Source organism: Pyxicephalus adspersus, chromosome 4, assembly GCF_032062135.1.
Source record: "Pyxicephalus adspersus chromosome 4, UCB_Pads_2.0, whole genome shotgun sequence".
Classification (NCBI taxonomy): domain Eukaryota; kingdom Metazoa; phylum Chordata; class Amphibia; order Anura; family Pyxicephalidae; genus Pyxicephalus; species Pyxicephalus adspersus.
In genome coordinates, this window is record NC_092861.1 from 73385480 (window position 1) to 73412603 (window position 27124).

General features: G+C 36.0%; 1 protein-coding gene across 1 annotated transcript in view; it reads right to left on the reverse strand.

Annotated features, from left to right (window-relative positions):
- GABRR1 (gamma-aminobutyric acid type A receptor subunit rho1) overlaps window positions 1-25960 on the reverse strand; it is a 38073-nt gene extending 12113 nt beyond the window's left edge. Inside the window, exons 1-4 of the mRNA XM_072408630.1 lie at window positions 25583-25960; window positions 16317-16370; window positions 5469-5575; window positions 2409-2476 (exon numbers count right to left, since the gene is read on the reverse strand). Coding sequence (XP_072264731.1) covers window positions 2409-2476; window positions 5469-5575; window positions 16317-16370; window positions 25583-25707 — 354 coding nt within the window. The 5' untranslated portion in view covers window positions 25708-25960. The remainder of the gene's footprint in view (window positions 1-2408; window positions 2477-5468; window positions 5576-16316; window positions 16371-25582) is intronic.
- Window positions 25961-27124: the final 1164 nt, after the last annotated feature.

Below are 27124 nucleotides of genomic sequence, written 5' to 3' on the forward strand. Positions count from 1 at the left end.
TACAAGATGGTTTTCCCCTTTTTATTCCTGCCTAGGTAGGATTTCAGCAATCAAGATTAATCTCTTACCCAGGGTACTTTATTTGTTTTGCACTTTCACATTCCCTTTGTCATGTAGGTTGAAAAGGAAGTCGATAAGAGCTTCAAATCAACCGCTTGCCTATGCTCACTCCCCGAACAAAGGGGGGGGGGGGCCTTGTTAATTTTTAGATATTACCACAGAGCTTCAAAAGTAGCTGAGTTGTCTTGCACTATTCTATTATCTAGATGGCCCCAATGGGTAGCCTCCTTTGTGTGAATTCCTTCCAGGTTACCACCCAATATTACTTCCGTCCCTCCCTCCAGTACTCTGTTTTTGTCTGGGGCAGACTGAAACACCATCAGGGTATTAGCTCAGCACACTCTTACCCCACTGTGGGGAAACCCAGAGTTCCCACCAAGGATGAAACCTATTAGGTTTGGCTGATGGCAAAACAAAGGAATCTTTAGAGTGGGGGAAACATATTAAGCTTGGAACACTTAGTCCAATCCAGTACTACGCCCAACTCAACTCCTTTGTTTATTTTAAGTCTCAGGGATCTCTTCCATAAAACAGATCTGTGTTTGAAAGCACCTGCAAATCCCTTGCAAAATCTGTTGGCCAGATTTCCATTTTATATTTGGCCGTGTCGGCCCCCTTTTCCAAACTCCCTTATATAACTGCCTGGGAAACGGATATGCATAAAATATGGGAGCTGGTTTGAGATAGCAAGCAATATCTCTAACATATCTCTTAATATGGGTCTTGTTGAATTAAACTACAAAGTGATGCTCCGCTGGTACCTAGTCCCTACCAGGGTCGCTTGGTGCCTCCCAGGCTCCTCAGACCTCTGCTTTAGGGGGTGCAGGCAGCATAGAGCATATTTGGCAGTCTTGCCCAGTGGCGTATGAATACTGGGAGAGAATATTCCAAATTATATCACTGGTATTACAGACCGCAATTCACCCAAGTCTGAATGGTGCCCTCCACAGAAAAATTGAAATATCCCAGATATGTGTAATTACTTACTGCTAGCAGACAGAATGGCATTGGCTAAAGCCTGGAAATCAGCTTCCAGGCATCTCCCTGGCATTGCTGCCAACAAAACTCAACTGGATAATGAATATTATAAGTTTACTTGTACTCTTAAGGCACTCCACATGCATTCGATCTTACCTGGAACCCATGGATGGAATACTGCTCCTGTATACAGCCCCCTTCCTGATTTAGACTTTCCTTTTTCCTCCTCTATTTTTCCCCCTCTCGCTTTAATTGCCCTCTACTTTAATTTTTTATTTTTCATTCCTGCCTTAACCATAAACGGGTCTCTTGGTTTTGAATTATCAGCACTGTTATAATATTATTATTAGATTGCCACTCTATTTTTGTCATGTACTTGTTGAACCTGTGATTGTTAACTCCATTATATACTTAAATAAATAAAAATCTATTGAAATAGTTAGATTGTAAAGCAAATGTTTCAGGCCAAGTCCAAAAGTTCCAGGACTATATGGATCAAGAGATGTAGCCAACATATCAGACCATCTACAGTATGTTGGTTTTTTACTGGTTAGAATACAACACCAACCAGCTTTTTTGTGGATGGAATTTGGCACTAAAAACAAGTGCAATCAAAGAATACTACACACCCTGACGTTTTAACCTGACCTTTAGGCTACTCCTCACAATCAAAATAAAAAGAAAATTTTCCCTGGATGTTACATTTAGGCTTCATTGGCGCTACAGGAATCAGTATATATATATATATATATATATATGTTTATGAAGAAACCTATTAACAATCTGCCACTAGAACAACTCCACCTATCCCAAGGTGAAAGGAAATGTGAAAGAAAAGGTATTTCCCCCATAACATCACTTCAGCTTTTGGTAAGGGTATTTAGATAAATTGCTGTCTTAGTAAGTATTTATAGATTTCATCGAAGGGTAGGATACATAAATATCAACATACAAATTGCAGTTTTAAATGAGATAATATTATTGTGGAGAACTTGTGAAACTCCAAAAACATCCATGGCTGATCTATGTCTGGACAGATAATGATCGGCTGTTTTTTGGTATTGATTAAATGCTGTTGTTTTATCTCACCTGAGATTTGCCGACAATTGACAGGTATTTTTTCTCCATCTCATCCCTCCCCTATTTCAATAAACATGTAGATTTGGACAACTCACACATACCTATTTATGGAAAGTTATTTTGGTGCTCACATTGTGCCCTACTATATTTGACCACTCTGTTATGGCCGTAGGTAATCATATAATTAATAAAGTATCAATAATTACTGTAAACAGGGGTTGGAGTGCATGTTTTGTGAGGAGAAAACAGGGCAACTGGTGGTTCATACAGCATTCTTTAGTTTTACTTACCATATCCACTTCAGAAATACTGTCAAGGCTTTCAACTTGTACATCCACACCAACAGGTATTGCTGGGCCTGAGAAAATAATATGAGAGAAATAATAATTTGGATAAAAATGAATAAAACAATGACCAGAATACATTCTGATTTAAAGTTCTCACACTTCAAGGTTGATCAGGTCTGCATGTAAAGTGTTCTTCACTTAGAGGTTACAAATAAATAATTATATTTGGCCATATTCAGTATTTGTTAAAAGAAAAGTGTACCTAGACAGCAGTTCACCATTTCTCAAAGAAATGTCTTGAAAATGTAGTGAATTTTGAAATTAGTAGCAACATTGTCAGCTTGCCCTGTTCACTCTTTTTTTTGGTTGTTGGGCTGCCATTTGCATCTCTTAAATCGGCAGTCCATGGGGCAACTGAAGGATCTCACACAACAGGCTAACAATACTGCAACCATCTCCAAGGCAGTGGTATAGTGTTGTCCACCTGCAACTAAAAGTAATGTTACTGACAGACTCTCCAGATAAGTAACTTTGCAAGAGACTCACATGTTGCTTACCATTTACCATAATGTTGGTTGTTGTCAATTTAAAGGCAATTAATCTACAGTACAACTTAGACCTCTTCAATAAATATGGCAGGTTTACTTTACCACAGGATATGAAGTTAGTTCTTTTTTTCCGGAGATCATGATGATTTTGTAAATTTCATAAATTATACTAAACAAGGTAACTGGAAGTTCCATGCACCAATTAAATGTCAAAACTAATGAAACTACATAAAGGTATTTCAGGCTTGTTGGACATCATCGGTGCAGTGCAAGGAAACCATCACTTCTGAGTAAGGTTTAGGGACTAACAAAAACCTTTGAAAAGTAAAATTGCTCTCTCAAAATGTTTTTCGTTATACAAAACAATAATGTACTTTTATGGAGTCTATGCTGTATGATCAGGCATATTGTATTTACAGGATGTGTCTCTTAAGAAGTTATTGTTGTGTTGATGCATATGGATTACACTGCTCTCTACATTTTGCTTGTGCAGAAAACACTATCCTGGAATTACATTACCATCTGGCAGCCAAGAAAGGAAGATGAATTACAGTGTCTAATCCCAGAGGTTATAAGAAAAGAATATAGTCATTAAGCTGTTATTTATAGAATTCTTTTAAAGCAGTAAATTATGAAATACTGAAAATATAAGCTGTTTGTGTGCAAGGTATACTGTATGGTCACAGTGGGAGAATTCTTACCATACCCACCCACTGGCTGTACCCAATAGCCTCTCCTGATTTCACCAAAAGTCTTCCGGGCAGAAATGGGCAGCTACTTTTCAACCATCAGTGTATTTATAACTAGTAAGGTATAGCATCTAAAGAGGCTTTAGTATAATATAACATTGTGCACATGGCTTGTCATTGATTTATTTCTTTATTAGAAATATAGAAGATTACACTGTGTATTTGGTTTCAATACAGTAATGGTTAAATATCTCCAATTTATACAGCACACCTCTCTGTAATACTGCATTTGAATTTAGTAATCTCTTGTGCTACAAACATGGATTTTAGTTCTTTGGTGAGGTTTTCATTTTCTCAGGAGACTCACTAATTCCATCCGTCTGTGAACCACTCTCTGCAGCTTGCTATCTATATTTGTGGCTATTTGTCAGTTTGTGTAAGAGTTTTAGTAAACAGAAAAATAAAATCAATTCCCTCACTATAGTATGCAACACTGAAGTTAAGTCCCCAATAGTCCCCAAATGATGTAGGAAATAAACAGAACAAGATCTCATATGAACAAGAAATCCAATGAATAAAATCATGCAAAACAGACCCATAAAAAGACGGCAAACTTTGCAAACATATTAGTACAAAAACTTGTTTTGACCCTAGCAACTATATATATATATAAATACAATATTACTCTCCTCTAGGATCATCAAACAAATTTTACTAGAGGGAAAACTCCATTCAAATTAATATCATTTGACGTGTTTCACAGAGCATAAGTTGCTTTTTCAGGAATGAACAATAAATATAGAAGGGTTTTAACTTCCTTAAAAATAAGGAAGTAAAGGTATCAGCACACAGACATAAACTGGAAACAGGTGCAGGGAGGTCCACATGACCACCAATGGGGCTTATATTAAGCCAAATATGTGGACCAACTATATCCCGGTAGTAGAAGGAATGTAAAATGTAAATGATCCAATTCAAGAAACACAGGGACTAATTTGTTGTTCCAAACGAAAATCACCAATAGAAAAATCAGTATAAAAGAAGATGCAATCCAGTTTACAAACACCCCCTATGTCAAGATACCCTACGCCGAGTTTGCATCTTCTCCTTTATACTGATTTCTCTATTACCGGCTTTCCTTTGGAACAACAACTGAGTCTCTGCATTTTTTATTTGAATCATTTACATATAGTTGCTATGGTCAAACAATTTTTTGTACATCTCTGTTTACACAATATGTATTGTTTTTATTGGTCTGTTTGGCATTCCTTTATTCATTGGATTTATTAAAGATTTGTATTAACATTTTATTTATGATTGCCCTTTGATAGTTCCATTTACTGAACTCTCTTGTTCTTGCTTATCACAAAATATCTGTCCTAGGGAGACATTCACAGTACTGTAGCTGTTAAGGAACAGAGTTGTCAACCTAAGACTAAAGGACCCCTTCTTTTGCTCCATAACATGGGGGAGGGTGCTTAGTATTACATCGACATAAGTGGGAAACAGTTAGCAGAGGATCCAACTTATATAAAAATCATGGGAGGGTAAGCAGGAATTTCTCACCTAAACAGGATCAGCAGGTGTCTGTTTATAAGGTATTCTTGATTCCAACACTGACCAAACATTGGCAGGGGATCACACAGTTTTGTCATTGAAAATTCTCCACGACCAGTTATTGTTTGCTTTTTAAATACACCCTTTCCTATCTGCCTTTAAATGTAAAGACAAAAACATTCTCCTGTTTTATAATATTGATTACATTTCTGTTATTTATAACACAACTTGCCACAAAGAACAGAAAACGTCATCCAAAACAGATGTACCTCCAAACCCTGGTCTCATGGTGAAGTCATGGTCGTCTATTCGAAGGAGCTGTTCAGATTTTGTTAGAGGTGATTTTGTGATATCTGGACTTCTTTTAAAAACTGGACTGTGAAAAAAAAACACACAAAAATAATAACTTTAACTGGAGATTTAAGTCTGAAAAAACTTTTCTGGTTTACATTTCTAACCTTAAATGTTCTAGAAAATTACCAAAACAATGTGAAAAAGAATGAATAGGATCAGGACCATAACAAAACATTTTAATTATGTAAATTTTTTTAGGTAAATATAAATTTCTACATATTTAAAATATGCAATCTATAATTCCAACCAACAAGCCAAGCTGTAATCTCCTTTATACATCATTAAAATTATTGCTTTTCAGATGTATAGAAAGAAGCCACTTGATTACAGGACTGGGATTATTTTTTAAAGCAGTTACCCATCACTTATCAGATTCCACCACAACTGGAGGTTTTTTTAATCAAATAGCGCTGCAAAGCAAGATTCTCTTATCTAATGTTACTTTACATAAAGCTAAAAAAATTGTATAACATTGGTTTGTAATATTATTAAAAAAACACATAATAAGCACTAATTTAAAAACTGATAAATTTAAACAGCTGAACAAATGGCCCCAAATCATTATTGTTTTCCTTTATTACAACCCTGTTGAAACACTTTTAAGAAAGAAAAGTGATAAAACTAAATGATTCAGTCAATGATGTACACTGTTTGCTATATATATATATTACAGTGTATCTATTTATACTGTATTGCATAAATATTTTAAGTAAAACATTAATAGAAGAAAAGTGATGAGATAAAACATTAATAAAAATGCAGTTGTGGATGATTTGTGATGGTTAAACGGGAGAGGAAGATGGTTAGTCAAGAAAGATGGTAAGACAACTTTAAAGAGGTGGGTTTTAGGAGATTAAAGGTAAACTAATGTCTCACAACATTTTATCACATTCTATCCCAACATTTTTTTTTACTTTTATTTTTTTGATACACAACATAAGGATAGTGTAAATGTATTAAAGGTTTCATTGTATGAGCTATAAAGTAGTAAGTTTATAATTAAAAATACCATTGTCTACCAAATTTAAAAATCAGGGGCTAGGTTTTGTTTGATTTAGCTATTTTGATTCCAATGTCATATTTTTTGTAAAAGTAAAAAATGCAAATCTAACAAAAATATGCTTTAAGGGTGAAAAGGGGGTTAGGCATAAATATAGGAAAAGATGACACAAAAAGGGAGTGAGGATATGAGAAGGAAAGATAAATGGGTCTACTTTTGGTCACTCCTGAAGGCAAATTAGGTGATAATATTAGTAACCAAATTAGCAAAGGCACTCCATCAACCAGGTTGAGCCTAATAAATTAGATAGTTTTCTATGTATGATTTATAAACACAAAAAATGAAAAGACACATATAAAATGTAGTACACCAAAGAGTATGTTCACTTAAGAGGGTGGTTAAGATTTAATTTCCCATTCCCGCAAATTCATTATGTTAATGTCAGTCGTAAAGATGTTATTTAGTGACAAATCAGAGACGAGATGGATCCATGCAGTACAGATATTATACATTTCTGATTTAATTAGATAAGATATATTATATATTAAATGATCAAAGTAACTTTTATTACAAAATATCTTTTTTCTAGCCTCCATGATTACATATGGTAATCAGCTCTCCATAGTTGGGGCCTCTTCTGTCTCCACAGGAGATAAATTAAGATTTTAGCTTGTTTGAGGACCTGTGATATCACGCTCTTCTTGGAGACTTAGACCAGTAGTTGTGTAGAGCAGAGTACAAAAGTTGGCAGGCCATTTTCTAAAATCTGTGGGTAAGTTATGAAATAAGTTGTCCCAGAAATATGTAATTTAGCAGCAATTCCATAAGCTTTGAAAGAATATACCTTCTTGTTCATATTCATGCCAGGGTGTAGAGGCGATTTCAAACACATCACTTAGTTACTTTTAAACTCTATACCCCCTTGAGAAAAATATATATTTTATTTTTTTAGAGCTTAGTGAGGAGTCGTGTACTTATTTATTTGGAATGTTTCAACTCATGTATGTTAGCTGAATATTGTGCAGTCTGAGACTATGTAGGTGGATTGAGGGGTAATGTATGATAAACAAAGTGTACCAGCCTCTATATAAGGGGCTGGTACAATTATTGTAACTCTATTGACTGCTGACAGAAATTATAATAATTTTCTTTTTTTTTTCATAAAGCACTAACATATTACAATAAAAAGGGCTGCCAATAAATCTGCATACATAAGTACAAGCTATAGCACAGAAGAAGGGGGCCCAATCCTTACAATTGTTCAGATGTAGGAACACGTCTAATAGGGGAGAGAATTCTCGTGAATGAAGGCATCATTATAGAAGTCTTGAAGCCCTGCATGGGAGGTTGAGTTGAAATGTAAGATTTCCAGAGTGAGGCAACAGATAAGGAGTGAGGAAAGGATAGAAAAGACTAAGAACCAGAAGTTTGGTGGTCTTTGGAAAAGGATGAAAGTGTCAAGGCCTAAAGTTGCTCTGGGGATGGGTGTGAGTAGTGAGGTGACAGAGGACTGTAGGGTGGGGAGTGCCAGTCAGGGCAGAGGAGGCCTGTCAGGGTATAGAGGGCCAGCCCTGGTGGAGGGGATCAGGCAGGTTATAGAGGAAGTTGGCCAAGACAGAGGATGATAGCCAGCATAGAGAGGACGTCTGCCAGGGGGCAGTTGGTATAGAGAAGGGGTCATCCAGGATTGAGAGTAGGAGAAGATCAGTCAGGATGCAGAAGAAGAGTGTCCAGCACTTACAGTGTGCAGCAAAAGGCAGTGCCAATGATGCCTGCAGAGTAGACACTGTTCAGTCAGACCCCACAATGTCCCAGAGCTCTGCAGTTGTATGCCACAATGTGATTGTTACCACTGCACTCTAGGGATGGGAGAGGCTTCTTGGTGAAGTAGGATAGCAGTGTTTTGCATTTCATGGCAAGTAAATAACAGTGGAGCTGCCAAGAAACAGAATGGCTCATGGCAAATCTTTCCTTTCCACCCGGCCGACTCCATCCATCACCCATACTACCTAGTATTCCAAATTACGGCTTCTCTTAGTATTTTTATTCCTAGAAAAATATTTGTTTGAAAACAATCTTTATTTACTTTGGCTAATCTTCCACATCAATATTTTTTTAATTTAAAAAACCTAAAAAGAAAGGTATAGTAACCAAAGTAAGGCAAAGTGTTACATATAACAAACACTAACAATGATAACACTGGTCAACAAACATTTTCCTGCCAAACAGATTAAAGTCATTTTAGGTTATGTTTGATGCACAGATTCCAAATAGGGTATTGGTTTTGGCTCAGATTAGCTTGGCTCTAGTTTTTGAAAGAATGACCTCAATAATAACCTCATAGAAAACTAATGAAACATGAAAATTAAGGAAAATTAGACTATATATGCCTATGTATACAAACTCACATTTTTGAAATACTAAATGTCAATATATTTTTATATTCAGTATATTTACAAAACTAATCACAAAGAAGGTATTGAAAAACTGTGTTTGTATGATTTCCTTTTATGCTGATGATCAGGACAATTATGTTGAAGGCTCCAGCAGTAGTCCGCCATCATGTGTCTATCCCATCTGCCCTGATACCTTTCTTCCATCACCTTTATATCTTGATGGAACCTCTCCCCTTGTTCCTCACTGAAATCGCCAAGGTTTTCTGGAAATTTTTGCAATTGGCTATGGAGATAGTGTACCTTTATGCTCATAGTAGCACCCAAATTTTTAAAGTTTAAAAAATGTTTGTACCAGTTCTTCATAATTTGGTGCTTTATGGTTACCCAAGAAGTTCTTGACAACCATGACATAGCTGTGCCAGGCAGAGTGTCAGTATCAGTCATGTAACTTATGAAATTTGAATCATTTAACAGTTTCCCAATCTAGGGTCCATCAAAGATTCCTGCTTTAATTTCAGTACTCAATCCAGGTAAGAATCTACAAATGTATTTAAAGCAATCACCATGCTTGTTCAGAGCTCTAACAAATTGCTTCATTAATCCCAACTTTATGTGTAGTGGAGGGAGAAGGATTTTTTCTTTGTCAACCATTGGCTTGTTAATGATGTTCGCTGCACTTTTTTCATGTTTTCTCTTGGAGGCCATGTCACTTTTTTCCTGCTTTGCTCTACTGTCCCACAAGCAGATGAAACATGGGTACTTTGTGTATTCACTTTTCTGTCCAAGTAGGAAGTTCACCATTTTTAAATCAACAGGGACCATTGGTGTTCTTGATAGCAAAGGTTTTGTAAGACCATTTTTATATATGCATAGCAGTTGCTATTATGCAGTAAAACAGATTCCAAACTTCGAGTGGAACTGTCTATGAAAAGCTGCCAGTTTTCTGCTCGGTATTCTGGTATTCCCATATAGGCTAGTAGTCCAGGGATGTTACAACAGTACAAGAAGTCTCCATCTCAACTGAGATATGATAAAAGTGTCACCTCTCTTGTCCTATAAACCGTTATTTTAACTTCAGACAGTTCTTTTCTTATAGCCTGAATGCAAAAGGTTCAGATGCTTGTTTTGACAGACTTAGGTCATGTATTAAATCATTGAGCTCTTCTTGGGAGAACTACTGGTTTAATGAAACACATCCTTCATATTCACTTCCATAGCTAACTCCTGGATTACACTCCAAAACCTGTATATCCTCCATGTCAGATACAGGAATATCAGGGAGTGTACTGAACACTGGTATGGGAACATCAGCACCATACCGCACAGGTCGTCTTGCTGATTCCAAATCAGGGTACTTTTTCTTTCTTGTAACAATTGAAACCTGTTACATTCACAGCACAAAAATAACAATCATTATGATGATTTTTGGGCTCTCGCCATACCATTGGTACACCAAATTTTAAACTTTTCAGTTTTCCATTTTTTCCACTGTCATAGACACTCTACAGTCTACCATATAGGGAGCCCAATACTTATCTTGGTCCCCCAGTTTAATACCAAAATATGCAAGATATGCTTGTTTCACAAATTCTGTAATGTTTCTTCTCTGTTTTTGCTGAGAATATTCCCCACAAATGTAGCAAAATGCATTAGGGTCATTTAAACAACTTTTTGAAGAACTCATATTTCTCTGAAAAAAATATGTATAAAATAAAAAGGCACAAGGTTTCATGAAAATAATGCTACGTTTAATATATAAAATGCAAAACATCGGTGTAAATAAAGATTGATAATATGCCGTGTTAACATTTGTTTTTAGTAAAATTGTCTATTCTGATTCCTGTATCACAAGAACTAGAGGCAATTCAATGAAACTGATGTCATTTCTGGATTCATAAGACCTGAAATACACTAAATATATAAAAAAAAATAACTACTCAAAGTATTGCAATAAAGTGTATATTGGTGAGCTGAAAAAAAAAACAGTAAAGGTACACATATTTAAATATAAAGAGGGAGGAATAGGTGTTTTAAAGGTATGTTTTGTGTTGAATATTTCTTGAACAATTATGAGGCTACTAGTATAACAAAGGCATTATATTGACAGTAATGTTTTCCTGCATTTGAAATGCATTTGGTATGCACACCAAATACAGGTTGGCAAAATCATCTTGACTCCAATGGTGCAGTATACAGTTCAGAGGCTGTGTTTGACCTGCTTTTGTGTTTTGCTGTGCTTCTTTGCCGGCAGTACATGTCCTTTAATAGGATATGCTGCATGCAAAATAGGTCAAATACATCCTTTTCTTGTCAGACTCTGCATCTTTTCATTTAAATGCAGCTGCATGTGTTTGATAGAAAATACAGTGTTTGACTAAAATGCTTGTTGACATGAACCCTAAGTATAAACAAATTAGGAGCACAGGATGGTAGTGGGTGGGGGGTGTACAGGGAGAAGAGAGGGAATGGTCCTACAAAAAGGGAGTAAATGACCCATACATTTGGAATAGCCAGATGATATATCTATGAACTTAGAATGATGTCATTCAGTTTTTTTAACTATTTTATCTTTGATCAAGATAGAATTTGGATCTTGACTCTGTGAAAGCTTAAGTTTAGCAATAGGCTACATACTTCATAAAGATAAACATTAGGAATTCTTTTAACTAAACAGGGAATATGACATTTCTTCAAAGATTCATTGGTGGGAATCAGTTACTGCTATTGAAACAAATGAAACTGAAAGATTCCCACAAGGAAAGGTTTGAGAAGGTCTGACAGATGGGCCAAGCCACTATCAGATGGATGGAGAGTGTTTGTATGAACTGATAAAAATTATGTGTAAAAGCCATTACCTAAAAGTAAAAGAAAACTTACATTGAAAATTCATTCAATTTCTGTGGAAACAGTGTTGTTGGTCACCCTTTTTTTGCCCAAGGATAATTTTGTATCAATATTTGACGGTCCAGATTATAAAGCCCAGTGGGCCGTATATGGCCTGCAGACCATAGTTTGCCAAAGCCTGGTCCAAGGGGTCCAACAATGTACCTGGATCCAAGCAGTTGCATGAGCTGCAATTATTTCCACTAAATATTTGGAACCAGGTACTACCATAATAGGTATACATATTTGGAAGGCATAACTTGATAGTGAACCAGATTCACACAACTTTCAAGATTAACACATTTTTTTAAAGTGTGCAAATGAAACATTTATAAAGAGAACACTAGTGTTTGTACACTAGTGATAACGCATATCCTTCTTACATGCATTATCCTTATATAAAAGCAATGTTATGGTTGCACCTCTGTTAAAAAATGTAAAATATTCCAGAGCCACACATTTGTAAAGTACATCATAATGCTTTACAAAAACATACATCTGGTCAAAAATTTCTCTCCTACACTCACTGCTCTATGGTTCAGAGAGAACCTCATGGGCTTCACTGGCTATACATTGTACCAAAGTGGCTGCATAATATGTTGGCCCAATATAAATACCTTTTAATAATATTAGGCGCAATAAGAGTGCCTTGACAATGCATGATGATATATATTCCAGTACTCACTCTCTGGTATATATGAGCCCCTCGTCTCCCTGACTGTTTTTAGTACAAAAGAACATCAATTAAACCCAAAACCTAATAATGATTCAGAAGTAGTGCAATACTACACTGATGTTACTGAAGCTTGTTGGAATTGTATAACGACAGAGAAATGTTACATAACAGAAGGCTTGCAGAAAGGTCAGGGAAGCACAAAATCTGCATATGGCAATATTTACAATAGCCTAAGTGAAAAACAATATTGTGAAATTCAGTGTGAAAATTGCTAAATGAAAACTAAAGTAACCACATGCACATATATTTTCATGACAGGTTGTTAAGCTACGCATTAGATTAAAAATATCCCAAATAAAAGCCAACTGGCTCCCTTCCAAGAATAAATGGAGATGGTCAGGGAAGCAGCTAGGACACGTGATGCCTCTGGCACAGTAAACTGCTTAGCTGATGCTTTATTTTACTAAATGGAATATTATCAACTGCAGAGACCTCGCCTGCGCTAAACACTGCCCTTTGAACTACTTATTGTTAGTTTAAAGGCGCTTGGAAAATTGTATCATATTTGATTTGATAAAATAAGATTTCATCAGGCAGACATGGTCTAGCTAAGTGTTATTTACTTCAGTTCTGTTTGTGTGTTTATTTGAGCGGTATTCTGACATCACATAATATAAATACACCTAGCTTTTCATTAGTGGAAATTAGAAAAAATATTTAAAGGAGAATACCATGTTACAAACCCCAAATCAAAATATATTTAGTTTAAATATTTATGCTTTTTTAAGGCTCTTTTTGACCAATACTTGAAAAAAAAACATTCTAAAATTTTCAGGATTCTCTTTCTTTTGAACAGGGTCTTCTCCTTCTCCAGGGTCCTATTTTTAAAAGAGGGCATATGAAATTTCCTCAAACATTCCCTGGTGAGAACATTTGACAATTCCTCAAGCATTCTCTGCTGATAATCAATCAATGCTATTGAAACACATGGATATGGAAGGTACCCATGAGGGAATGTTTGATTGAGAGCAATGGGCCTTCCTTGCAGCCTCCAGTCCATCAGGGACTTTGCAGCTTGTATTGCAGTGCAAATAGAAGCAAGGTAACTTTAAAATATTTTTTTCATAATAGTAACATTACATATATATGTACAGTAGCTGTTTGGCTTGCAAAAGCATTTATCCATCCAGTACTGAAATATCCACATTTAAACTAAACAATTTTCACACTGTGTTACCCAATAAGTTTAAGCCCTAAGGAAGGTTGTAAGGCAGAGTTTAAAGGACTGGCCGATGTTCACCAGAGCATCCTGTAGTATCCCAGACTGGCAACAGTTGACAGCAAACAGAAATAAAGCAAAGTGCATAATCATAGGGAACAATTGTGGTCTAAATGGTAAGATCAGGAAAAGCAGATAAAGCGGACAGCATGGTTGGCTCAGAGGTTAGCATTCTGGTCTTCGCTACACTAGGTCCCAGGTTTGAATCTCAGCCAGGATACTATCTGTAAGGAGTTTACATATTATTAATAATAATAAACAGTATTCATATGGTGCCAAAATATTAACAGTGCTATTTATGTTCCCCTGCTGTTTTGGTGAGAGCAGGTTTTCTCCCACATTCCAAAAACATGAAGGTAGGTTAATTGGCTGTTCCAAAAACAAAACTGCCTTTAGGCCGTATTAATGACATATGGCTATGCTAAGGTATTTTGATTGTGAACCCCTGTGAGGGACAGTTAGTGATATGTGTATGGACTTTGCAAAGCGCTGTGTAATATGTCAGCATTATATAAATACAAAAAAGTAAATTATTCAGTGAAACCTAGTGACAGCTAAATAATGGTGCTGGTATGAGTACTGAGATACATGTTGTTAATGATTTTTTGGCACTAATTTCTAGGTAGTATATGTTTCAAGTTTTGAATTTGCAAGAACCATAATCATAGACTTCTTCTTTGTCATTTAGATGTACCTCAACTCATAGGAAATTAGTGTGTTTCTGCAGTCAGAGCCTGCCATCTGACTTGATCCAAGCACTGGTGTGGACTGCATTTCCACCATCCAGAACAAATGACAAACTGCCTTATGGCCAGTCAAACTCCATGACTCCATAACCAAACTCCAGTCAAATTCCATGACCAGTCAGGAGGCTCACCAAGGACTGTTTTAATCAGAGATATCACTGACCACGGTTTTAACTCTCAAACGGCATTAGACAAACCCACAAACCTATTATCCTATGTGACTGCAAATTACTGGGTATAAAGAAAAAAAATGTTGATAATGCACTAGGTAGGTGTGTTTTCTTGTTGTTTATGTGTACAGAGCACATTTCTGTAGTAACTTTTACTGTGGCAGCTTCCCAAAAAACAAACAAAACTCTAAAAAACAATAACTACAGCTACTATGATCTGCTGTAAACTAGAAAAAAGGTCCCCAGCAAACGTTCAAACTAGTCAGCAAAAAAACCTAACTAATCTGTTTTAACTATTCAGGTTAAAAAAAGAGGTTTCTTTTTTATAAATTCACAATACTTAGGGAAGCCATACCACCATGTCAAAGCATCTCCAATCTAAGCTATCCTAACAAATATTTTTTGAGAACGGGAAGAAAGATTTTGTTTTCATTTCTTTTTTTTATTAATAATATTTTTCTTTTGTTTGCTAATTTTGCCGCAATAAAAATGTGCAAAGTTAAAAAAAAAAAAACAAATTAAAATGTTAATATTTTTTAATATTTTTTTATTTAATAAAATAAATTGTATAAATAATAAATTGTATATTAAAATCTGCACTTTTTTTCTACAGTAACACTACTTATTTTGCCACTGATAATATCTATATATATATATATATATATATATATATATATATATAATTATATATAATAATTATTATTATTATTACTCACACTTCCCCTAGGAGATCTGCTGGAAAAGCCTGAAGGCTTCCTCAAATGTATTGTCAATCACCATGCTTACAAGGACTGATTATGAATGTCCAATGACCAGCAATGTAGGAATGCTTGTCTTCACTGACCTCCAGTGAAGCATAATTTCTTACATTATTGGATAGTGGGAATAAAGCTATATCATATCAAAAAACATAAAAAAGTTACATTTTGTTGATATGTGTTCACAGCCAGTTCCCAAGTTGCATTATTGCAAAAATTTCAAATTCACTGCAAAGTTTGCTACAATTAGCAATGTGTTAATACACCATGGGCTGCAAAAATGTAAATTACACCTTTTGATAACGTTTTGTCCAGAAACACGGAGTGATTACGTAGGTAGGAGAACTTATCGCCTTTCTCTTTCTGCAGTAATGACCTGCCTGATCCTGTATTCTTAAAAGTCGAAGTTTAGTTTAATTTTAATTGGGTTAGCATATAGTGATGCCTGGCCCAACTAATACTTACGTAGTAGGAGGTACAACTATTTATTTAGGTAAAATGGAAAAAAGTACCTAAACTAAGGGTTCTCTCTGAGCTGAGGGCTTGCACTAAAATGGAAACCAGTTTTGTCTTTGTAAAATATTACAAAATGTGAATGATATTGCTTTTTGTACCACATTGCATAATATGTTTGCACTTTATAAAGGATAATATTACTCACCTTCAGTTTATTTACACATAAATCTGAAACCTCTTAGAAAAACAGCTTGTGATCCACATTAATGTCAAAGCAAAATTAATTTGTTTATGAAGATCAAACCCCTGAGAATAATTTGTTGCAACAGATCACAACATGTTATAGCTCTTTGCAATAAAAATAGTTATGCATATTTAAAATGTGAACAACGAGCTCACCTGCCTTGCTTGTGTGTTTCTTCTTGTATTTCTCTTCTTTGTCTTTGTGGTCTGCTGTAAAAAAACACAAGGGAAGAATTAACCAAGTCCTACATATAGATAAACATTGGGCCTGATTTATAAAAAAATCATAAATAAATAAAGCTCCCCAAGACTGGGGAAGATACACTTTCATCAGTGAACCTGGGAGATCCAGCAAACAAGGAAATGGAGAGCGGTAATAAATCAGGCTCATTGTGTCAGAATGTTTATCACAATGTTTTTTTTTAGGCTAGGTATCTTGCATGGTACTGCACCAAATGGGAAAGCTGGTAACAAGTGTTGGTGTACCTCTGGCATGTGGTAGACAGCCTATTCAAATAAAGACTTTTCTTTCATCAGTCATTGCCATCAGCATAGCAAAGAGGCTTTGTGGTACCCAATTTTAAGGTTTATGGGCAGCACAGGGGCTCAGAGGTAAGTGCTGAAAAAAAGCAAAAAAAAAAAAAATTGACCTTAGACTGTATTAAAAACGTGAGGTAGGGACATTAGATTGTGAGCCCCTTTGACATGACTATGGACTTTGTACAGCGCTACGTAATATGATGGTGCTATATAAACACTGTGTAATAATATAGGGGACAATCATTTGGAATTTCTGAATAGCAAAGAGGCTTAGTGTTATCCATTTTTAAGGTTTATATAAGAGACAATCATTTAGGAATATCTTCATGACAAAGATGCTTAGTGGTAACCAATTTTAAGGTTTATATAAGAGACAATCATTTAGAAATATCTGCATAGCAAAGGGGCTTGATGGTAACCAATTTTAAGATCTATACAAGGGAAGATCAATTAGGAATATCTGCATAGCAAAGAGGCATGGTGGTGCCCAATTTTAAGGTCTATATAAGTGAAGGTCATTTCAGAATATCTGCATAACAAAGAGGCTCAGTGGGGCCCAATTTTAGGGTTTATATAAGAGATAATCATTTGGGAATATCTACATAGTAAAGGGGCATGGTGGTATCTATTTTTAAGGTCATACAAAGGGACTTAGTACATGTAGGGACTTAGTACTTAGTACATGTATGTTTGTCAGCAACAATTTTAATGTTTTCTAAACTAATATCAAAGGGGGTAATACCTAACCAATATGGCCCATTTCTCTCTCAATTCTGGAACCTAAAGTTTCTACCAGGGATGATAACTAACAAATTTGCTGGTCAAAAGAGAGCATATTTATATCTCTAACCTAGAACTTTGATGCATTGTGGTGAGATTCAGCCATAATTCCATGTTGCTCCATTGAAAAATATTGATAATTTTTCCTGATACCGATAACAATATAACAGCCCTATTCAAAGTTGCAAAGAATTTTACAGTGTATTTTAAATACTCTGTAATAATGCTGAAATATTTATCAGCTGAATATAAATAGTAGTGAAAGTATTATACCCTGTAGTAATGATTTTGATACATTTGTGATTCTATAAAGATTGTGCTACTCTATGTATGTGGAGAGGTTAGACACATATCAGCTGCTTATAAATACAAAAATAAAACTGAATTGTTATCTTTTGCAAAATTAAAAAAAAAAAAAAAAAAAGAAAGATTGAATCCATGCTTGAACATATCAATATACAGTATCAGAAATTTCATATATTGCTGACATTTTTAAAAAGTAATTTGTTGATATATTAGTTGTTGGCTATGTAATGTTTCCTGTTTAATTAGAGTGTTGATAGCATAATAATATTTTGTTATGATATGTACACCACTAGTTGTTTTATTGCATCATAATTCTCTCCTAAAAATGTTATTTTACAAACATAAATGTCACAAAAATGTATAATCCCCATTTTCATGCTTGAAACGGATACTTATAATGCCTTATTTCATCATAAATTTAGCTAATAAACTGTTTTTCTTTATTACCACCTCAAACAGTTCATTTTCTTGTCTAAAGACATGGTAATTTTTGGGGCGATAACCTGTGTTGTAACTTTTCTGAACTTTTCTTAAATGTAACATTTACAGAAAGTGTTATAAAAGCACTAGTAGTGGTAAAAGAAAAAAATACAACGCAAGCTAAAAAGAATATTTGCACCTTTGTGAATGAAGATCTTGGAGATATACTCAGATGACGTACACTATTAGGAAGATAATGTTAGAGCTCCTTGTGTTTATCATGTATTTATATTGGATTTTCATGATGCATGTATTCAGATTGATTGAAGGTAACAAAACAGTTTCAAAATCACCTTAATTGATGTCAGAAGCTCATATACCATAACCCAAAAGGACTCAATATTTTAAGAGGGTGGATTCCCATCTTTGTATTCTGCTATGGTTTTATAATACAACACTGTCTAATAATTTAAAGATTCCAGTACTAGCAAGTGATATATTGATGTTTTGTGAAGAGTAAATAGTGCAATGCACACCCCAGGGGGTCTTCTAAGAGCATGAACTGCTGTGTGTGCACTCTTTCTTCCTTGTCTATCTTCATCAGACTGGATGTATGGTGTATCTGCTGATAATGGTCTTATGTACAGAGCACAAGAAGCTTTCAGACAAATATAAATTAATTTGTGCATTAAAGAGGTGAAGTGGAAAATGTGCAGATAAAGTAAGGCCTTCAACATGCCAGTGCTCCACATAATCTAATCAGTATCATGTTCAGTCAGCAATCATTGTGACACAATTTAGATCTAAAATCTTGAAGGCTGCCACAAACATTAGAGGGCAGAAGGACTTGCAGGTAAAATCTAATTGTCTACAGGCACTAGTAAAAACAAGATTTTCCTAAACTCAAAAGTTTTGTTTTTAATCCAACAGATCAAGGAAGAGAAGGAGGCATTTTTGGCATCAGTAAATCAGAAGAAAAAGTGGTGGGATTACATCCCACCTGACATGACTTGGTTTGCAAGATCATGATTGGCATGTATCCAAAAACACCCCAGTTGAGAAACTGTTATTTGATGGTTTCGTTTTTGATAGAAAAACAATTGCTGAAAAGTAAAATCATATGACAGTTCTAAGAAAGTAGGATATCTGCTCTTAAATTAATGTATCTGAATACCAACTGTGGCCATCATTAGGTATCCCGCTTCCTGTTGGATTTTTTTCTTTTTATACTATAGAGAACGCAATAGTAGAAGCCCACATAGGCAACCGTGACTTGAAACAGGGTTGGGAATTATGACAGTAAGATCTTTTTATACTAGACTGATGTTTATAAGAGGCAGAAAATGAAAATAGCTAGTAATCTGGCCAGTTGCATTATCTTCCTGGTTGGACATAGCACAATCTCTATATGACTGGTCCTTCCAGTGTTGTTAGGATTTCATCAAGTGGAGAGCTTTGTGATGCCCCCTGCTGGCAGGTAACACAGGATCACCTGGGCACACCTGGTCTTCCCCAGAGCATCCTGCAAGGAGTGGTGGGCCGATAATCTTAGTGACTACATGGCTTTTTGCTGTAAGGAGCCACCAGGTCATGACGCTCAGGGTCAATCTGCCTGAGGGCAGCCCAGCATAGGTAGGCCCTGTGTAGGGACAGCCAGAGAGTCAGGCGAGATTATGAAATGCACCATAGGCAAGATGGCATCAGTAAACAGGTGGAAGGTCAGGGCAGGTGACAAACAAGGATGAGTTTGTAACCAGGCAGAAGGTCAGGGCAGGCGGCAAACAAGGATGAGTTTTTGTAACCAGGCGGAAGGTCAGGGGAGGCGGCAGGCAAGGTGCTATTGCTAACCAGGCAGAAGGTCAGGGCAGGCGGCAAACAAGGATGAGTTTTTGTAACCAGGCGGAAGGTCAGGGGAGGCGGCAGGCAAGGTGCTATTGCTAACCAGGCAGAAGGTCAGGGCAGGCAGCAGGTAAGGCAGCCATTGTAACCAGGCAAGCAGTCAGGGCAAGATACAAGCAAAGCACATACTAAGGAGAGTCTCAAACACTATAAAGCTAGTGCAAAGTCATAGCACCTAGCGTTATAGCCTTGCTCCTTTAAGTTGTCCCCACCTCCAAAGCTGTCATTGGAGCTGCACATGTCCCTGCTATACCTTTCAGGGCACAGCACGGAGCACGCATAGTCCAATAGCTAGGTGCAAACCAGCTTAGGACAGGCTTTGAGAGCCACTGTGGGATTCTTCAGGTAAGGTGAGAAACAGAGTTGGGAATCAAAGCAAGTGGATCTTGTACAAAGACAATTTAAAAAGAGGTATTTTGCCTGAGGCCACTAGGCTCCACTTTTCTCTAAAATTTCACTGTTGGGTAAACCAGCACTTCAAACAGTATATGAAATAATTGTCAAATACCCTAAAGCTTAGCTCACTGTTGAAATACATATATATTTACTCTTTTACCTGACAAAAGATTTGAAAATTTGGTGAGGTACAACTATGTGGGGTTATCACCCCTGTCCATCATGCAGAGGGGCTGAGGTATGAAGCAGTGATGTTGACTCTGGAAACTACTCTAAATGTCATGTTTGTCAAGTCATGCACCTGACAGCTACAAAAAGTGCTTATTGGTCTACCGAGGTATCTGGCATTGTATATTTAGAGAACTAAAATCTGCAAATTTTTAATATAACGCATGACAAGCAAAGGAAAGCTATTCAGCAGGGTCTTCCTCTCTCACAGCACAACTTTTAATGGCTCTAATTCCAGATTCCTCTCTCAGAATTTCATTGCACTGAGAACAAGGAAGACCAACCCACTTACACATCAGGGTAGATTTACTAAAGGAGTTTTGCCTGTTCACCTGTCAGTGGGAACTATTCTATTACCCTGTAAAGAACAATTTACTTCTGTTTGTGAATTATGGGGATCTCGGTCCCATTTTCCAGTTGTGTTCACCTTTAGTCACCCAGTGACACAGTCTCCTCTCTGTTTCAGCATACATTATGCAGATATAGTCCGCTTTTGTCACCACCAGGGACCAGAACTAAAGAAACAAGTAGACATGAAGTGTCTAGTTTCTGTGTCTAGTGAAAAGTGTCTGCAGGAGCAGCACAGAGGTACAATACAGGATGACAAAGAATGCAAACTGCATTTGTTTATGATAAACAGTGATTTAGGAAAATACCTGAAGTTTAAATCATTTTAAAATCACATTACTGTGCCCCTCAGAGGAGCTCATAATTTAAAGTCTTTATCATGATCCAAGGCCAATTTTGGGGGGTAGTCATTTGCCAGAACATTTTTGGGATATGGGAGGAAACCAAAATGGCTAGGGGATGTAAAACACAAGGAGAACATCGAAACTCCATGCAAATAGTGTCTTCTTCAAGATACAAACAGATTTTAAATGTGATTTGTGTACCTAATTTTGGCAATAGCTTAGTATAGTGCTGAAAGTGTTTACACCCCCAGGAGGGTAAATGTCCTTTTCTTTTATTGTAATAAAGGCATGAAGACCATACCAACCTGGCATGCCATGCATTTAGGCTGATATACACATATTAAAAAAAACTGTTTGGCATGCAATCCTTTGCTATATTGATATCAGCCAACATGGCTTGCAGAATTAGGGAGCACCCGGCTCTTTGACAATCCCTTTGCCTAGTACTGTCACAGGGAGCTTTTGTACCACCTACATGTCCCCCTTATGGGGTGCTAATATTTTATCACATATTTCTTGTTATTTACTGCCCTTTGACTCATAACCAGTTCATCATATATCCAGGTAGGCAAAAGAAAAATTCATAATAAACAGGATTTATTTAGCGCCAACATATTACGCAGCGCTGTACATTAAATAGGGTTTGAAATGACGGACAGATACAGACAGTGACACAGGTGGAGAGGACCCTGCCCTGAAGAGTGTACAATCCAGTAGGTGGGGGAATTTACACACAATAGGATGGGAGATATGTAGTGGTGGGAAGTAGTGACGGTTTCAAAAGACAAAAGAAGATGGTTAGACAAGTTTGAAAAAATGTTTTTTAAGTTTTCTTTTAAATGAGCAGAAAGTAGGAGAAAGCTGAATAGGATGAGGAAGACCATTCCAGAGAGTTGGGGCAGCTCTAGAAAAGTCTGTGATGAGGTTATGAAAGAGAAAGGCAGTTGTAGGTCATTGGAGGAGCAGAGAGAGCAGCTGGGGGAGTATTTTATTACCAGGTCAGAAATGTAAGTGGGACAAGAACTGTGTAGGGATTTGAAGGCAAAGCACATAAGCTTGAATTTGATTCTCAGGTGAAATGGAAGCCAGTGTAGAGAATTATATTTTTAAGTTTTTGGTTCAATCAAAGCTTCTTTTAAAAGCTTTTTCTTAGTTCATAAATCTGAGCAAATAAAGTGTGTGAATGCAAAATATAAACAATTCAGCTGCAAAAAAGTTGAACAGAATCCCGTATCCTGTACACACATCAGATGCTTCTCATCTGATAATCGCCTCACTATGAAACGAGAATCTGACGTGTACAGCACTCGCCAGACATTGTTCACGGATCCCTCCTGGGAGATCCAAAAACAATGAACGATCGTAATACAAGTAAAGGGGAGAGAGCGCAGCGGGGTGCCACTCTGTCGTTCTCCCCCTTCCCCTCTCAATGGAGCAGAATGGCGCTGTATGTACAGTGCTCGTTCATGCATCTTTCAGTCTTTTGTCGTTGGAAAGGATAGTGAAAGATCCTTTCCAACAACAAAAATGTAACATGTGTATGTAGACTCAACATTTCCTGCCTAGAATGGTTAAAATTATTATTTCTACCTGGAGTCTTATCATGTAGACAGGAAAAGAGCTCCACTCTGCCATGTGAAATTACTTTGGGACAACGGCAGTCAGGGTCAGTTTATGATCAGTAGGGAGTTGGCAGGCAGGTTTTTTACTATAGGTTATGCCTAACTGCAATTCTGCTTCCAACATGTTTTAGGGGTCTGAAAATGTCAATTTTCGTAGGGATTATACAGTCATAAAATCAGTCCTGCAGTTGCCATCAGGCCCACAGAGAGTATTTCATTTTGGGCTATGTTAGGAGTATAACCCAATGAGGTTAGAATAGATTAGCAGTGTTACATTTTTCCTGGGTTTTGGAGTTTTAGTATATTGTTCTTTGAACTCTGCATTAAAAGTTTTATATCATTGGACAAGATTATTTGTTATGTTCAGTTCCTAAAAAGGTGGAAAAGTGGAGCTTTCCAACTAACAGGGAGCATTAATTTTGCTGATGGCAGAGCTATAGATCCCACTCATTGGGGTGTCAGACCTTTGCAGTGGAATCACTGTTTCACACAGAGACCAAAGGTTTTTCTTTACAGCATGCTGGCAGCTAACATTTTTTTTTTACTCTGGCTGTGGCTGTTATTTAAAAGAATTGTAAGATGTTGTATAGTTGTGCTTTAATGTATGTTGTTCTTTTTCACACCAATGAGTTTTTGAAAACAGGTCTAAAATCAAATAACTTAACCTTTAGCTGGGGCCTTCATTTCTACAGGCCATAGACAATCGTCTATATAGGTTCATTGTTTGATTAGAAAATTCAATAATATTACCACCTAATCATTTTTGGGAGGCTTTTCTCTATTACTAACTCCCTAGAATTTATTGATGTGCTATACCTTATATATGTCCTAGACATTTTAAATTGAGATGAAGAAAAACCAAAAATTAAAGCGGACAGACTGGTAAGCCCAGCTAGTCACCAACATTATGGAAAAACTGACTCTACAAAAGAGCTATTCAATTAAAAAAAGTCAGACTATAGCTGCCCACAGACATTAGATGTAGACCTTCCATGTATACATGACCCTGTTACCAACATTTCTTCTAATAAAGAATTTCTTCAAAGCATTCTGTGAGTTATATATATATATATATATATATATATATATATATAAAACTCACAGTATATTATTGTGGTGGTCAGTAGGAAGAATGGCTTTTGCTATCCAGTGGGAAGAATGTCACCTTTACAGATAGACAAATACATCATTAGTGTCAGTGGGAACTGACCTGAGAGGCACAAACTGCTCATTGCTCAAGGGACCCCTAGCAACTTCTGGAGGAACCCCAGGGTTCATCAGAACTGGCCCAAACTATAAACCTTGCTCCAAGTTGCTTTGTCAGGGTTCTGTGGGGCCTACAAGCATTTCCCAATTTCAGCATAACCATCCAGTTCAAATGGATGTTCCCTGAAGTCTGAATGGATGTTAAAATATACAAATGGAAATACATTTAACAATTATAGACAGACAGTACTGCAATCCAGTGTGGAATAGCTTGTGTCTCCTTGTATACTGTAACTAAACCTGAACTAGTGACTGTTTACCTCATATCTGAGGTGGCTAAGCCTCAGGCATTGTGGGTAAGCTCTAAACCAATTATAACTACACAAAGCAGCCATGTTTAGATGTGTCCAGAAATAAAGAACTCGGATGTGCAATAATTCATTAAAAATAGATATAATAACCTACATTAATATTACTGGTAAAGGAATGTAAAATTTCAGCTCAGCAGCATTAATATTGTGATCTTGTCTCACATGTAACAAAAATGATTTAACCATCATTGCTAACCATCAGACTATTCCATATAATCATTTGTTTTTACACAGATAATAGATAGAACAACATTTGAAAGAATGATTAATGTTACATGTACTATAGAGCATTTTTAATCAATAAGGTATGCTTGCAGCAAATTATGAAGTTATTTATTATTAGAACCTTTAGTGCTAATGCAAGTTTAATCAACCGTGGTGTCTTGAAGTATCATGACTTTTCAGTACAGATACATGGCATAGCAGATACATGCCAGTTTGAGGCTATTATTTTTTGGTGCTTTTAAGGTGACTACACACATGTACGGATTAATTTACTATCAGGGAGCAGGGGAAGGGTTAAGTTAGGAAAACAGATTAGAGGGTTATTTTTGAGAATTAAATTATGTTTTTTCCAACTTTTTTATTTATAGGTATATAAATAAAAAGAAATGAAGTGCACCAGGCTTTCAGGCTTTGTTAGTTAAAGGCATGCAGAAACTTTTAGTATTACCAAAGCTGGAGAGCACATCAGAAATATAGAAACTTATTAGTTTTCGAAAGCAATGTCTGCTACCAGCCATAAATTAGCCATAAATTAGTGGGCCATAAACAATGTGGACAATATTCAACATAATATATATATATGTATATATATATATATATATATATATATATATATATACACATATATATATGCATTTTTATATATATATATATATATATATATATATATATATGCTTCATATCATATTAATATGTACGCAGACAGTAAAAAGTATGTAAAAAGATAAAGTACTCACCTCCCTTGCTTATACAACTCAGGTATTACGCCTTTTGTCTGCTGGTGGGCTCTGCTGTCAGCACACGCACTCCACGGCCACAAAAGAATTAGGGTACACATCCAAATAAAGCTCATAGTCAGCATGTTACCTCAAAGTTTATGGCCCAAAAATAATCCAGATCGGAAGCACTTACACCAATTTTAGTTTTTTCTTTAAGACATTGGTGGGTCATCTCATTATTAGAAGGATGTTTACCCATACAGAAAAGAAACGCCACTCAGTATTTAATCTGCATGCTGGGGAAAGCAATTTCCACTAAACCTATAAATCCTTCTACGTCAGATGGCTGGGATTTTAAAGCTGTGGAGAATTCGTGTCTCTTTCTGAAGCGCTTTTATGTTTGCTGCTTAGGGCAATGTAGAAAAATGTTAAAATGGAAGTTATGGAGCAGGGATCCTTGCAGAAAGCTTCAAGTGAGCAGCAGTGTTGTAATGACCTCCTGAAATCAGTCACTTGTCGTTAAATATCCTTGTAGTTGCTTATTCATAATATTTCCAACATGCAGTGTGCTAATGTAGCTCATTTGATAATTACACTGCTCTAGAGGGAAAAAAGACTAATTTAAGAACAGGGTTTATATTCTGTTTTCATTATATAATTTACATCCTCTTAAGAATTTACAATCAAATGGATTGAATCAAATTGCATGGAATATTTTTCAGTAGCAAGTAACAAGTAGATGGGATAAGTTAATAGTTTTTCTAAAAATATTTTTGGCTAAACCTCTCCATTCCTCCAGCTATAAATTAAGGATGCCTTCCCTTTAACAAATGTTATGTATGTATGAGCTGTTTTGCCAACCAAAAGATTTGCATTACTTTCCATATCTTCCAGACAGTTATACAGCCTCCTTCTATACCCAGTCTGGAGATTTGACGTTTTATCTACTCCACAAAAATAATACAATGAGGTCTTGCTTCTCCGATGAGAATGGACAGTGAAAGAAAAGTCTAAGCAGTGAACTGATGAATGAATTTCTCTCTCATTCTCCTTTGCCATTTATCTTTGTTCCATAGCCAAATGACTGAATATTGGTTCTGCTTCACCTTTTACATTTTAAAGTCTCTACATATTAATGAACACAAGCTTGCATTAAAAAAATTATTTCTTTATCTTTTAAATCTGCTAGGAGATACATTTAAAAATTATATATTATATTCAATTTTGCTTTTTTAAATAAAAAAATAAAAAAGATCAGTTTTAAGTAAATATTATCAGTATGCCAATTTGCAGTTTATTTCTAATACACTACTATCAGCTATGCACATAATTGAAAATTATTCAGTCTGTAACTGATATCTTACATCAACAGTTTTTTAGAGAAAGTTATTGCTCTGAGCCACCGGGAGTTTCTTCTAGTGGCTAATCTACAAAGCTTTCCTTTTTAATACAATATTAACCAATTTAGAGACTAAAAGCTAAAAAATAGTTTTTGTTATCTGCAAAGTTGTTAACCCTTTCCTGACTAATGGTCAGTCTGAATATCCAGACCAAATTTAC